This window comes from Harmonia axyridis, chromosome 1 (genome assembly GCF_914767665.1).
Source record: "Harmonia axyridis chromosome 1, icHarAxyr1.1, whole genome shotgun sequence".
NCBI lineage: Eukaryota > Metazoa > Arthropoda > Insecta > Coleoptera > Coccinellidae > Harmonia > Harmonia axyridis.
The window spans coordinates 83,055,476-83,070,085 of NC_059501.1; the positions used below are offsets into that span (position 1 = coordinate 83,055,476).

The 14,610-nt window shown below is 38.8% G+C and overlaps 1 protein-coding gene across 4 annotated transcripts in view; it reads right to left on the reverse strand.

Moving 5' to 3' along the window:
• Nucleotides 1–14,610, reverse strand: part of LOC123682409 (Down syndrome cell adhesion molecule-like protein Dscam2) — a 237,327-nt gene that overhangs the window by 43,131 nt on the left and 179,586 nt on the right. For all 4 annotated transcript variants that reach the window (XM_045621012.1, XM_045621027.1, XM_045621018.1 and 1 more), the window contains exons 7-10: nucleotides 13,094–13,819; nucleotides 7,655–7,948; nucleotides 2,703–2,822; nucleotides 491–664 (exon numbers count right to left, since the gene is read on the reverse strand). In XM_045621012.1, the coding sequence (XP_045476968.1) occupies nucleotides 491–664; nucleotides 2,703–2,822; nucleotides 7,655–7,948; nucleotides 13,094–13,819 (1,314 nt within the window). The remainder of the gene's footprint in view (nucleotides 1–490; nucleotides 665–2,702; nucleotides 2,823–7,654; nucleotides 7,949–13,093; nucleotides 13,820–14,610) is intronic.

Below are 14,610 nucleotides of genomic sequence, written 5' to 3' on the forward strand. Positions count from 1 at the left end.
TATTGTTAAAGCAGAGACAAGAGGTCCTAATGAGTTTGACACTATAACGTTACTTTGCTCGACTCTTATTTTTTTTCATTAAGATCAAAGCAAATAGAATAAGGAATCAAATACCAACACCTGAAGAACAACAAGCATTTAGGGCTAATACATCAACCGTGGACGCATTATTCATAGTTCTTCATTGTCTGTTTTGTTGACTCAACCAAATCCTTTGATAGGATACGATTGAAAGATGTACTCAAGAGTCTTAAGAAAAACCATATAGACTATCTTTAATGACTTCCTGATCACTCTGAAATCGACGTCAATTTTATCATAAAAAAAAACCGAATAACTCACATTGGTATGGCAATCGAGAATAAGGTTATCCGAAACATATATATGTAGATATATTTACTGCTCCCCAAAATTACAGCCTACTTCATTTGAATGACCACGAGCCGCCACTGTCCAGCAGTCACCCAGGTCGAAAATAAAACACACTCACCATTAACTTTGAGGACTATCACTTTACTGACTCCTGCACCGATGTTGTTCTTCGCCTCGCAGAGATACTGTCCCTCGTTTTCTTTTGATATGTGGACGAAGCTCAGAGAGCCGTTCTGATATTGCTGGACGTTGGGCTGGAAGAGGAAGTCTTTGTACTCGCCTGGCTGCTCGTCTGTAAGGAGAATAGAGAATTGTTTATTTGCGAGAACGGATGATGGTGGACAAGTATGAATGTGAAATGATTGGGTCTCTCCACCCTCTCCCTATACCAATAATGATGTTGGATGTTTATTTCAGATTGTAATATGCTTTCCCATATGTCATAATACTAAAATTCGATTTTGTATATCGTTCTCTCCTTGTTTCGGGTGTATTTTTCGATCTTATAACGGCCTTGATTTCCTAGATCCTCAATTTAACGAGAGCAAGTTGCACAATCTCGGATTCAAGTGGATATTTCTAAGTTCGATTCAGACAGGACTATATAAAGCGTGTTTTTTTAGAGCTATAGAACTTTAAATTGCAATAAAACAACGATGGATTATTCGATTGACATGAATTTTATTTATCCGCAAGATAATCTTGTGGCATTACATTTTAAATATGATTTCTGGCATATGACCGCCACGTCTGGCTCGGATGTAGTCCAGTCTGGACGCCCAATTTTCGATGACTTTTTCCAACATTTGTGGCCGTATATCGACAATAACACGGCGAATGTTGTCTTCCAAATGGTCAAGGGTTTGTGGCTTATCCGCATAGACCAATGAATAACCAATGTAAAGACATAGCCCCACAGAAAGTGGTCTAGCGGTGGTAAATCACAAGATCTCGGAGGCCAATTCACAGGTCCAAAACGTGAAATTAGGCGGTCACCAAACGTGTCTTTCAATAAATCGATTGTGGCACGAGCTGTGTGACATGTTGCACCGTCTTGTTGGAACCACAACTCCTGGACATCATGGTTGTTCAATTTAGGAATGAAAAATGTAGTAATTATGGCTCTATATCACCATTGAGTGTAACGTTCTGGCCATCATCGTTTTTGAATAAGTACGGACCAATGATTCCACCAGCCCATAAAGCGCACTAAACAGTCAGTTTCTCTGGATGTGACGGTGTTTCGACATACACTTGAGGATTAGCTTCACTCCAAATGCGGCAGTTTTGTTTGACGACGTAGCCATTCAACCAGAAGTGCGCTTCATCGCTAAACAAAATAAAATGGACGTAGTGCGCGATACGTATTCCACACAGAACCATTATTTTCGAAATAAAATTGCACTATTTGCAAGCGTTGTTCAGGTGTGAGTCTATTCATGATGAATTGCCAAACCAAACTGAGAATAAATCACTTGACAGCTGTTAAATCGGTCGCCATCTCGAACAGCAATGCCAACTTTAAGTTATATACCTCGAAAAAAAACACCCGTTACAAGTGGTGAGTTGGTAAATTCAGTAATTTTGTTGAACTATAGGAACGAGGAAAAATTGAATCATTAAATACAAAATTCCGAACCGTACTTCTGTGTTTATGTTAATTTAGTTATTTATTTTGTTAAGGGTTTACTCAATTTGTACAGTTTTAGTTATTTGGAATTTTCATTTGGTTTATTATAAATTTTGTTATTTTTAGAATATAATAAAATACCAAATATATCATAAAGATATATTATTGTTAAGGAATAGACTCAAAGTTGTCAATTTTTTGATATTATATAGAAATTGATAAGTACGAGTGATATTCCACATTTCCATTTCAAAGTAGGAAAATCGAGGTGTTAAGTTTTCGTTGGACCACCTTTATGATATAATTCACAAATAACAGACCCTCCCGCTCAAATGACAGACGTCTACTCTGCTTCAAAATAGCACAAAAAAAAACTCAACGAACCGTTCCGAATCGAATCAACCCCTAAATAAGTCAGACAGGATCCCCCGGTTTTCAATCCCAAATTCGATCCATAAACACCAGACGAACGCTAATCTCATCACGAAGATCACAAGGACGCTCTGCACTCCCCCAAAAAAAAAATTGCGAAGACGTCCCACGGAACCCACTCGTCAGGGTGGCGCGCGCTGGCACAAAGGAAGGCAGGCTTCCAATTACCGGCCTTGGGATCGTACGTGGTGCAAATCCCGATGCGGAGGACCAAACGTCACGTGGACAGGGGGAGAGAGAATGAAGGTAGGGTAATTGAGACACTCACCTACGGCTTTTTTCCATGTGATTATGGGCTTGGGGTAGCCCTCGGCTTGGCAGTGCAATATGGCGTCTTGAGATGCGGCAACGTTGGTGTCGGTTGGTTCGACGGTCCATTTGGGGGGCACTGGAAAAATAGAGATGTGTGAGGGGGGTCTGTTTAGTGATATTGGCAGTTTGAACTGTTGGGATGCTTTCAGAAAGCTAAAAACAGCTTTTTGTCATTTTGTTGTGTTGCTTTTCAATTTATGTTTTCATTTGATTAATAATTGTTTTGCTTTTTTGATCAAATTTGGCGATATACCTACTCGTTCATGGAGATAGAAACTATATGTAGGTGTGTATGTATATTGTCTTTGTTTCCAGCTAAACTTACATCAATAAAAAAAAAAAACAAAAAAAGAATACAATTGATATACGTGTTAAGCAAGAAATATGGCGAAGTCCAGATGAGTCCCCTAGGAGACTCCCTGATTCACTCAACCATTGAATTGACAGTGCTCCAATCTGAATAATAAGAAAAAATTAAGAAAAAGAGAAAGAAAAAAAAATTAATACCACATTTTTATCCATGTACAAGCAAAACATTACTTCTGTATCCGGGATAGAGAGGCATTCATCGCAATTAAGTTATGTTCGCACTGACAATAAGTGTTGCAAGCTTTCATTTGATTGATATTTTTTTTGCTTTTTTTGATCAAATTTGGCAATACTCCTACTCGTCTATGAAGATGGAAATTATATACTAACTGACAAAGGAACTATAACACCCAGAAGTTGTTTGACTTTTAATTATAGTATAGCAAGAAGTGAATGATTAAAATTTGAAGAAAAAACGGAGAGTTCACATTTTTTTAAATGAATTTGTTAATAATGTGTTTGTCCACCGCGATTATTTAAACACTCCCCAACACGTCTCAACATTGATGCAATTAGATGGTCTATTTCTTCTTAAGCGATACTATCCCAAGCTACCTGTACTTTATGGCTCAGAGCCGCCAAAGTCCGTGAGGGCTGGGGTCAATTTCTAAGCCTTCTACCTATGATGTCCCAAACATGCTCTATTGGCGAGAAATCGGGGGATCTGGGCGGTCATGGGTCGGGTCGCTCCGAAAAAGTTTAAACTAACACTGGCAATATGAGGTTGGGCATTATCTTGCTGAAATGTTGAATTCTCGAGCTGTTGAGGTCAGAGAGAACATATGGCTCCACTATTTCTTGAAGGTATCGCAGCACTGTCATGTTACCTCGAATAAAGACCAAAAGTGACCTACTTGCATGTGCAATAGTACCCCATACCATAACGCCTACTGTCTGGTGTACATGACGCCCAACATCAAACTAAGGTTCACGTCTTTCTCCCCGACATCGTCTAACCCTTCTTAGGCCATCATGAGCATCCAAGGAGAATCGAGATTCATCAGAAACGACGATCTGATGCCATTCCATATTCCAATGTTGACGTTCTCTGCACCACTGTAATCGTGGCCGGCGATGCTCAACCATCAGAGGTAACACAAGATGCTGCAGCCCAAAAGACCTCATCTGGCGGTGAACTTTTCGGACAGTTAAGGGAAGGTCTTGTTCTCCTAACCACTCATCAGCCAAAGCTCGAGTTGTCACAAATCGGTCTCTAATGATCATAAGTCTTAGAGGTCGATCTTGAATTTCATTTATGCCCCTTCGACGTCTGGTGCCTATTCTTCTTCGATTTTGGGCATTATCAAACTACGCTTGATAACGTTCCATAACAGTAGTTGGATTTCTGTTCGTACGGTTAGCGATTTCTCGAAATGACAACCCCACCTCCCGTAGACCAATAATTCTACCTCTTTCAAATTCACTCAGCGTACACGTGCTCAAGGAATTTAGCAACAACTAAACATCGACTTCGGATCTCCTCGAACAATTGGTTTGTTAAAAAAAAACAAATAGTTTACATGAAAAAACCTTACCGATTTTACTTACTTCTTGCTACACTAAATGTTTTACCAACAAAAAAAATAGAAATTTAAACAGCTCCTTCTGGGTGTTGCAGTTTCTTTGTCACTTAGTATATTTGGAAAAGATCGATGTGTGTCAAACTGATGATTCCATCAGTGATCTCGATATGAAACATTGCATTCCTCAAAGATCTGGCGCACCTTCGGAATTGGCTCGAAAATTCAAAAAAGCTACACTTTCTGAAATGTTCAAAAAATCATTTCCCAATACTCCGAATACATTTAACATTCCCAGTTCTGAGGAAAAATCGCCAAATTTGGCATCGCCGAGTTTTCCATCCCTTCTACAACCTTACCGGTCCCGTCTGTAACTCTATTAGCGTCTCCCTCTCAGGTGGATGATAAAATAAGTCTGGGATTCACGACCTCGCTCGATATTTATCGGTTCGTTTCGACTCGACGTTACTTTCTGCCGTTTTGTCTGAGTTAAATTCGATTTGGCGAGCTTTCAGTGAATTGTTGTAATTGTCTATTCGATCTCGTCGGATGGAGTTGGAGTTTTATGGTTCTTGACACCTGAGGAAGAAGGTCGTCTTCATTTATGGGATGAGTCTGTTCAACTTTGTCTGCTGTGGTGTAGAAGACCGAGATGACTTCATTATTGATTAGATGGAAGGTTGGAAAGCTACCTTCGAATCTTAGAATCAATGTATTCGTATTGAATGATGTAATATATTGAAGCATTAAAGAAAGTTCATAGTATTGGTGTACAACTTTGCTTCTGCCGTTTTGCAATAGATGGCTGTAGCGGTGAGTGGTAGTCGAAATAAATGGATTGTAGATATCATACAATAATAATAATAATAATAAAGTTTATTTGACTTTAAAAACAAAAAATGAACACTTCAAATAAATTTTACAAATAAACTTAAATAAAGAGACAGAGGCTCACTTCTAAGAAGCTCACCTGTTAGTCTCACAACAGAAATACTATTCAAAGACAGCCACTACAAAATGGAAACAAAAAATAAAAAAATTCTCTGGCTCAAATGGACATCATATACATCGAAACTTAAATAAATCAGGATACATCGTGTGTAACTGCACAACATACGCACTTAAGTCAAGTTTGGCAATATTTGTCACTTTAGGGAATGTTAACATGAATAGTAATACATTAATAAATGTGACTTCAGGGAATTTGTCACTTCAGAAAACGAATAGCAAACAGATCTTTTATATTTTATTTTCGTCATATTCATATATAATAAGCTTAGGTATTTGTTAACATAACGCCATCGAATTATTAGTGTCTATTTGTGTCTACATCATAAAGTTTTCTCGATTAAACTTGTTAGCTGACGAGTCAAATTCTCGTCATTTGCGGGAAGTTTTAATTTTCTGATTCAATATGGAGAAATCTGCGGCTAAAGCTCATCGAATTATCTCAAATACCTATGGTGAGGCCGCGATTAGTGAAAGAACGTGCCAAGAGGAGTTTCAACGCTTCACAAACGGTGATTTTGACGTCGAAGACCAACATGGCATTGGAACAAAGACGGTTTTCGAAGAGGTAGAATTGAAGGCTTTACTTGATCAAGACCTTTGTCAAACTCAACAAGAATTGGCAGGATCATTGGGAGGATCATTTTAAAACGCCTGAGGGTCATGGAAATGATTCAGAAACAAGGAAATTGGGTGCGGTGTGAGTTGAAGACGAGACATGTTGAACGGCGTTTGGTTGATTGTGAACAGGTGCTTGCAAGCAAAGATGGAAGGGATTTCTGCATCGCATTGTGACTGAAGACGAAAAATGGGTTCTTTACGATAAACCCAAGCACAGAAAATTATGGGGATATCCCGGCCATGCTTCCACGTCGACGGCCAAACCGAATATTCACCAGCTCGGCGTGGTGTATTATGAGTTTTTGAAAACCGACTGAAACAATCACAGGCAATCATTATTGCATTTAATGCTTTCAAGCCGACTAGTGGAAGACCAACGGCCGCAATACAACGAGAGATATGATAAAGTGATTTTTTTGAGCATGACAATGCTCAACCCCATGTTGCGAGAGTGGTCAAGACATACTTGGAAACGTTGAAATGGGAAATCCTACACCACCAGCCGTATTCTCCAGATGTTGTTTCGTTGGACTATCACTTGTTTCGATCAATGACATACGGCCTGGCTGACCAGCACTTCCGGTCTTATGAAGAAGTAAAAAATTTGATCGATTCGTGGATTGCTTCAAAAGATGACCAGTTTTTTCAACGCGGGAATCGTACGCTGCCCTAAAGATGGACGAAAGTAGTGGCCAGCGATGGACAATACTTTGAATGATAAATGTAAACCAATTTATTACAATAAAGCCTCGAATTTCAGAAAGAAACGCTGGAAGCAAAGTTGTACACCTATGTTTATTTAGAGGAATCCATTGCTAATAACATTTTAACTACTGGGCATGTTATACTCGAAGAAGAGTAATTTGAAATTTTCTAGAAGAACGATTTTAAATCAATAAAAAGTATTGACATGTATAAATAGGCAGATGAATTTCTCAATGATTACTTAGGAACCCATACTTATAACCTATTATTTACTTGGCTAAATGGACGCTGACGGGTAAAACCTTGTATGGTATATCCAAAGTCGCTTGAACTATTCTATCAAAACGCTCGGCCATAGATGTCCCTTCGAAGTGGATACCGCGATTCGTTAAATACCGGGGTTCAATTGAAAGTATTGAAAGTATTGTAAGACAATAAATACAGTGCCCCCAAAGGAATTTCTGAAAATTTGAACAACCCTTGTATATTCGAAATATTCCGCTTCCTTCAAGTGAATTTGGATGTACTATAGCTATTAGTGAGTTAGATGATAATTTCTGGTAGTTGTAGGGCCCTAACAATTTTGAAAGTTAAGATCTCAAACATTCGGAACACATTCTGGGTAAAATTCTTCAAGTCTGGCAACAGTGCCCGAGAACAGGAAAATGTTCCATTATCTAATTACCATTGACTGTCAGCGGGACGACGTACTTTTCGCGGCCTGCTACGTTGCTGGCGATGCAGGTGTAATTTCCGGTATGGCGGGACGTCACCTGATCGATGATCAGTTGGGAGGAGAACTCGTCGATCCTCCGGATGACGGGACCCAGGGCTGCGTTGTTGGCGACGACTTTGCCGTCCCTTTCCCAGGTGAAGGTGAGGGGCAGGTCGCCTTCCATCACCTGACAGTTGATGGCGGCTCGCATGCCTTGTCGTAGTAGGCCGGTCATGGATTGTATAGGCATTATTTTCGGTGGTACTGGAAAGAAATTATGTATGAGAATTTTTCAGAAAATACAAAAAGAAAAAGAAGTAAAATTTCCAAGTGTGTAATATCATACTATATTAATTATCTATCTGGTTAATGTATCAGCAGAAATGCCATCAACATAACCATTGTCAAACAGAAGACTTCCACGTTATTACGTAGGAATCATAATCGAAAGTAACCCAAGGAGACTGCATGTCATCGAGGGAGAGTAGCGATATACCGGTTTCACCCTTATTAGGGATCATCAGAACCGCATAACTCAACCTAGGATGACGAACAAACGAAATATCAGGTACCTTATTGAACGCTGGCAGATGCAAAGCAGTATGTTTACTGCGATGCGCCACCCAGCGGACAAAAACCTAACTACTTCCTCCACGGGTACCCCGAAAATGTAGATTCCCACGCCAACTAGGAAAATCTTCTGTGTTTTTCAGCCTAAGCGACGTACAGCGCGAAATATAATAAATAAAAATGGCTGATACTTGGTAATGAATGAAGAATTGTTGAGGACGGTTACAGTGTCGTATCCTCTTCTTGAAATTTTTCATGTCTCATTCGCATATGGGAGTGGGACAATAGAAAAACCCTCTGGAGAAACACTCCGGGTCTTTCACAGGCAAAGAAATTTTTGGTACTTTCATCGACCTATACCAGGAAGCTTACGAAGCTACCACGAGCTAAGCTTTGGATAATGTTGGGACTGCTGAGAGGACACTGTCGGTTCAAATAACTTTTGTACCGCATGGGTAAGTCAGTTCTGGATACTCACGAAGTAATATCCAAGACTCCTAAGGAAGTAATCGGTTTCTAATCGATGGCTTTCCTGATTGGTATGAATAGATAGGGTTAAGAACAAAAGATCAAGTTGATCGCAGTTCCCGGAAGGATAAAAGAGCCGCAACGACCCCAATTCAGAAAATAATAATAACTGAACTTAAATCCTTAAGTCTCATTACGGTGTAATGTCGTTTCTGGAATCCTAATTCCACGAGCAACCAACAAACCTGGGTTTAGTCTTCTTAAGTGACCCACACGGTTTCGATCACTAACGGTTGACATCTCTAACTAGTCCTAATAGCTCAAATTTATCTACTAGATTCACTATTGCCAGTCGAGAAGATCCTTCACGATGACCCAAAAGTGCTTCAGTTTTGTGAACTGTGACTACAACATTTTTACCATTTTATAGTGAATTTTAAAAATTTAACTACGTTTTTGAAACAGCATCGTTTCATTTTTGGTATTACCATAGTTTCAACTTGTCAAACGTCAGAAGATGACAGCTGGTCACATTAAAAATGAAACCTTTTATTAAATAACCCTATATAAGACGCCACTAAGTTCCAGGCTTGGCGCAAATATAGCACTGCTAGGGCTACATCACTCTTTCTTCTGATAAGTGCCAAGCTTCAAAAGATGCGTGTTAAAATATCGCAACAAAAAGGTTAAGTCTGGATCGAGATATTGAATGTTAAGTGACGATTTATTTTATGTTTGAAAAATGCATAAGAACGGAAAGCTATTGTGACTTTCGAGGCATTTCCTCTGAACAGTTGTTTGACTGAATCCAAGTCATTCTGTCACATTTCTCAGCCTTCTTTGGTCTCTTTTCTCCCCTGGATATTAGTCAGAAGGTGATAAAGCACTTGACATGCATTATTTGTCCTAGATCTCTTCTTTTCTTGTATGTTCAACCTCCCACGTTACCTTTATGTTGGTGCTTTCCATTGTGCATCATGTATTTCATTTAGCTAGCCTTGGTTTAGTGTCTCATCCTTTGTATAGGAACGAAAGACTTCACTGCCATTTAGAAATGCCTGCGAAATAACAAAACGCCAAACAGCTTCTAATTTTATCACTGTAACTCTGAGCAACAGCAGTGTGATACTGCTCTTTGCATACATATAGCTCCTGCAAAGTATCTACTTAACGACTAGTTGTATTAAAAAAGTTTCTCGAATGGAAAAACACCCGATACACCTAAACTCCCATCTTACACGAATGTAAATGCAAATTTCCCTAGCAATAACATGCAGATGCGCCAGGATATAATCAACCTGGATCGCTAATATATTCAGCCTTTTCCAGTCTGTACGTCACTACGTCATCTCTCGCTTCTCCCGCACTTATTTTCGCTCCTACGAAACATCAAGGCGACTCGATAGACATTCCAATATGGCGAATACCTACGTCCCATTGTAGAAGGCCGGGTGGGCGAAAAGTACCCCACCGGAATCTCATTAATAGGACCGAAGGTCTCATAATTGAGATATTTCCAGGATGCCGCGGATACAACAACTTCATTATTCGGGACTAAGGATTATTTCTGGAGCAGAGAGGAAGGTAGGATCCGTTGTTGCCTTGTTCTTATTTTCGTCGGAGTGGGTCGTTAACAATGGTGCGGAAAGTTTGTAATTTCTTTGTGTATTGGTTTTTCGTCTTTTGTGTGGGGTTTTTACAATGGGTTTTGTTTGGTTTTGAAACTGAGTTTTTAATGAGAGGGATAAAGGTATAGAAGAATTACAGGTTACGTAATTTTTTTTTCAGTTTTTTATGGAATATGCTCGTCTTTATTATATAAGAAACAGCGAAAAGTATTGACGTGTGCTCAGGAATTTTCAGTGCTCTAATTTTCATGCTCTTATTGCACCCTTGGAAACAGGTTCTTCCTAAATAGGAGGTGCTAACAAAAATTAACGATTCTTCGGGTCATTTTAAGAAAGTCTTATAAAAACTTTGTTTTCGAGATACAGATTATTTTTTTCTCATAGCACCTTCTTTCGACAAAATCTTTGAATTAAATTTTGAAAAGATTTTGAAATTTGAAATTTCCATCATGTGATGTGCTGATTGTGAATATAAATCTACAGGGTGATATTTTTTTCGAAATAGTGCCCGCCTCTTTCCTACAGAACTTTTTTTTTGTGGACCACAAGTAGCTAATTCAGAAAAATGTGAAGAAAAACTTCAGTTTAATGCTACACTTTTTAGTTTCTTGTAGTTTTGTCGTTCTGTTACCGATTTTAAACAATTCTCTAGTAGGTTATATTCAGGAAAATCCAAATTATCGTAAAGATCAAGTAAGTAAGCTGTATTGAATCAATTAACTAGTTTTGGTACTTATTGACCCACTCTGTAGCAAATAAAGATTCGACAAACTGGTATAATCATCACAAAGAAAGGGGTCTACAAGAAACACCCTGTATAGAACTTTTTTCCTTCAATTTATCCAAGTGATCTCTCATTTTCCTTCGGATTTCTAATTTAGGCACACCTGTATATTTAATTCAGAGGTTTCAATCAGGAATGTACTAGTATAATTGAGATACGATTGAAAAATCTTTCAGTTTTTACAAAGTGATATAAAACAAAATCTATAAATTGTAAATGTGACGAAGTGAGAAAGTCCTCAAAATAATATATATTTGATTTTGATGGTTGCCAAATCAGTTTAGATTTCCACTAACACCAGGAATGAACCTGTAAGTGGATAATTTATTCACCCTCTCAGAGTATTAAACTTAGATAGAGGAAGCATATGTCATTTTCAGTAAAAAATTTGGTCCCCAACATCAAATTTGACATGAAGCTCACGGAAATGAAAACATATCGGTGATATTTCACTCAATTCGTGAGTTTCTCCACAAAGAACGCACTTCTTATGTCCCACAGTGAATCAACGTTTCATATTAACTCGGAATATATTGAGATGAATACCTAAATATATCAGAAATTCAGAAAACAAACTTCAAGCGCGCCAAACGACGTGAAACCACCAATGATACTAGGAGAGCAAAAGTTGCCAAAACTTGGATTTCAGCAGTTGAATACAGAAAATAATAAATATTCTGCTTATTATAAATTCGACAATTAGGAAAAATATCAGATTCCAAATATTCAAATTTGCATATTTTTTCGGGAATCACTCATATAAATATATTTCATTCAATATAATAAGTATACATTCATAATATAGTAAAATTGTGGATTTGAAAATATATCACAATCCGACAATGTAATCTAACCATGTTGGGCACATGTAAAAATTGCGTATACTTCCTCTATCTATGTTTATTACTCTATTTTCACCTTGATTCTAGAATATCTACTAGGTGACTAGAATTCAAGACCCTTCGTTCTCTCTGTTTAATAGTTTCGTTTAATTATAACAAACTCGTATTCCATCATTCTTCATGTTTTTCCACAAGCGATAAAATTTACATCGAAGAATAATTTCGTTTACTCAGCATTCATAACCACAGAATCTCATTAAAAAGGCTGCAGTTTTCATAATTGAGATATTTTCAGAATTTCGCTCTTAATTATCGAAGCGAGTAAAGAAACCTACAAGCTGTTGTTGCGTTGTTATTCTTTTGGAGGAGGGAATACACCCAAGAGAGTTACGTACTAGGTCATTAAGGATAGTGAGCAAAGTTTGTTATTTCTTTCATTATTGGTTTTTCTTGTTTTGTGGTGGGTTTCACAATGGATATTGTAAGTTTTGAAACTGGATCAGATAATTCTGATAAAAGAAATGAGCAAAATACTTTGAAGATACAAACACTCGATCAACTAGTAAGAACACATTTTTTCAACAAACTCGTTTCAATACATCCCTCAAATGCAATCGATCAACACTCAAGTTTATGTTCCGTAATTTTGAAGCGTATTTTCTGCATATTGGTGCTAACAAAAGAAAATGGACCAACTTATAAAGTTACGTGTTATTTATACCAACAATGTCCCAACATCATTTCTAAAAAATGACTAGAAGTTCAATTCGAGACGGAGCATTGAGATTTTCGACGAAGAAAATTATAGGGAACTTTCATTGAAAGGTCAAGTTACTCAGAATATTGATAATTCCTCAATTGAAACTACAGAGCCATTGCTTTCAGTTTATAGCACCTGGTCTTGTGAAATTGTTGTTATAAAAATCCTGCTTGGTAAAATTTGGTAGCAATTTTCCAACAATTCCTTAAAGAGAAATACAAATTTGAATATTAACAGACAATGAGTTTGTGTGTAAAATTATATCTCGCCGAATAAGATTCGATAACAACAAATCAAGAAAATTGAACCTCTGACAACACCATCATTATCAATATATTTTAAAATAGTTCCACTCACCAATCACCTGCACCTCGACATTCCTCCTAGCCGAATTCCTCTGCTTATTCTGCGCCTGACACGTATAAGTACCAGCATCATCCTTCACCTGTGTCTGTTCCACCACCAACGTACCATTGGCGTACACCCTCTGTCTCCTATTCACCGGCAACATCTGCCCCTCCCTCTCCCACGTGATCGTCTCAATCGGGTACCCCGCCACCGGACACTTGATCACCAAACTGCTACCAGCCACCCCCGTTATCTTCGGCATCTCCCTTATGTAGGGGAGACCATACACGTTCACTCTAGCGCTGTGCGAGATCTTCCCCACACTATTGTGGGCGGTACAAGTGTACTCCCCTCCGTCCTCCGACTTGACACTGGTGATGTTCACGTGACTGATAACGTCGTCTTGGAAGGTGACGTACTGCCCCACCAGGATTCTCGGATGGTCGGGTAGGGGGAAGCCGTCCAGTGTCCAGGTGAACTGGGGAGGGGGGTTGCCAGAGGCGACGCACTTGAGGGAGACCATTGGGCCTGGTTGGAGGGTTTGCTCGGAGAACCAGTGGATGAGTTCAGGGCCGGCGTCACCCATGTCCAGTTCGGCGATGGATTGCCCTTGGTCCCAGTTGTTGGTGACGAAACATTGGTACATCCCTCGGTCTTCTTTGTTGAGGTGACGAAGGGTGAGACGAGGTGGGTTGACCATTACTTCAACGCGGCTGTCGGGTGCCACTGGTTTTCCTGGAATCAAAGAAAATAGTTGAGGATATGCTATTGAGGAGAATGCAACATCATTGTCATAGAAGGAGGAAGATTGAAAGGTATCATTGTCAATGACCATGACGATAGTATACTTTCAGTTTTAATTGATGGACTTTGCAGCAAACCGTTATGTTTAATTCGATGTTTTTGAAGCATAGTTCGAAAGTTTCATTTCCCATATACAGGGTGGCCATTTGAAAACGAAACAGACGAGATTTCAGACGAAATAAAGTTTTTCGATAGAAATGCTCGGATAGGTCGATTTCTGTTTCGAGGGGGACAACTTAAGATGTAGGTTACGGACGCATAGCGCTTCAACCCTTGCTACTACAACCCTCACCCCCAAATTTTGAATAGGGAAGATGGGGTGAGTGATACCTCATTTGAAAGGTATTCTTATACTGATTTCAGCACAGTAATTGTTTTTTCATTTTATGCATTAGTTCTCGAAATATTCTTAACTAAGTATTTGAAAATGAAGTAGTGTTTTCATGGCACTTGTAGTGTTTTGTGAAAAATCGACATTTTGAGCTTCAAAACAACCATGACTGTGTCTTCCTTCCTAACTAACTAACGCATGAATATTTCGAGAACTAATGCATAAAATGAAAAAAACAATTACTGTGCTGAAATCTGTATAAAAATACCTTTAAATTGAGGTATCACTCACCCCATCTTCCCTATTCAAAAATTGGGGGTGGGGGTTGTAGCAGCAAGGGTTGAAGCGCTATGCGTCCGTAACCTACATCTTAAGTTGTCCCTCTCGAAAC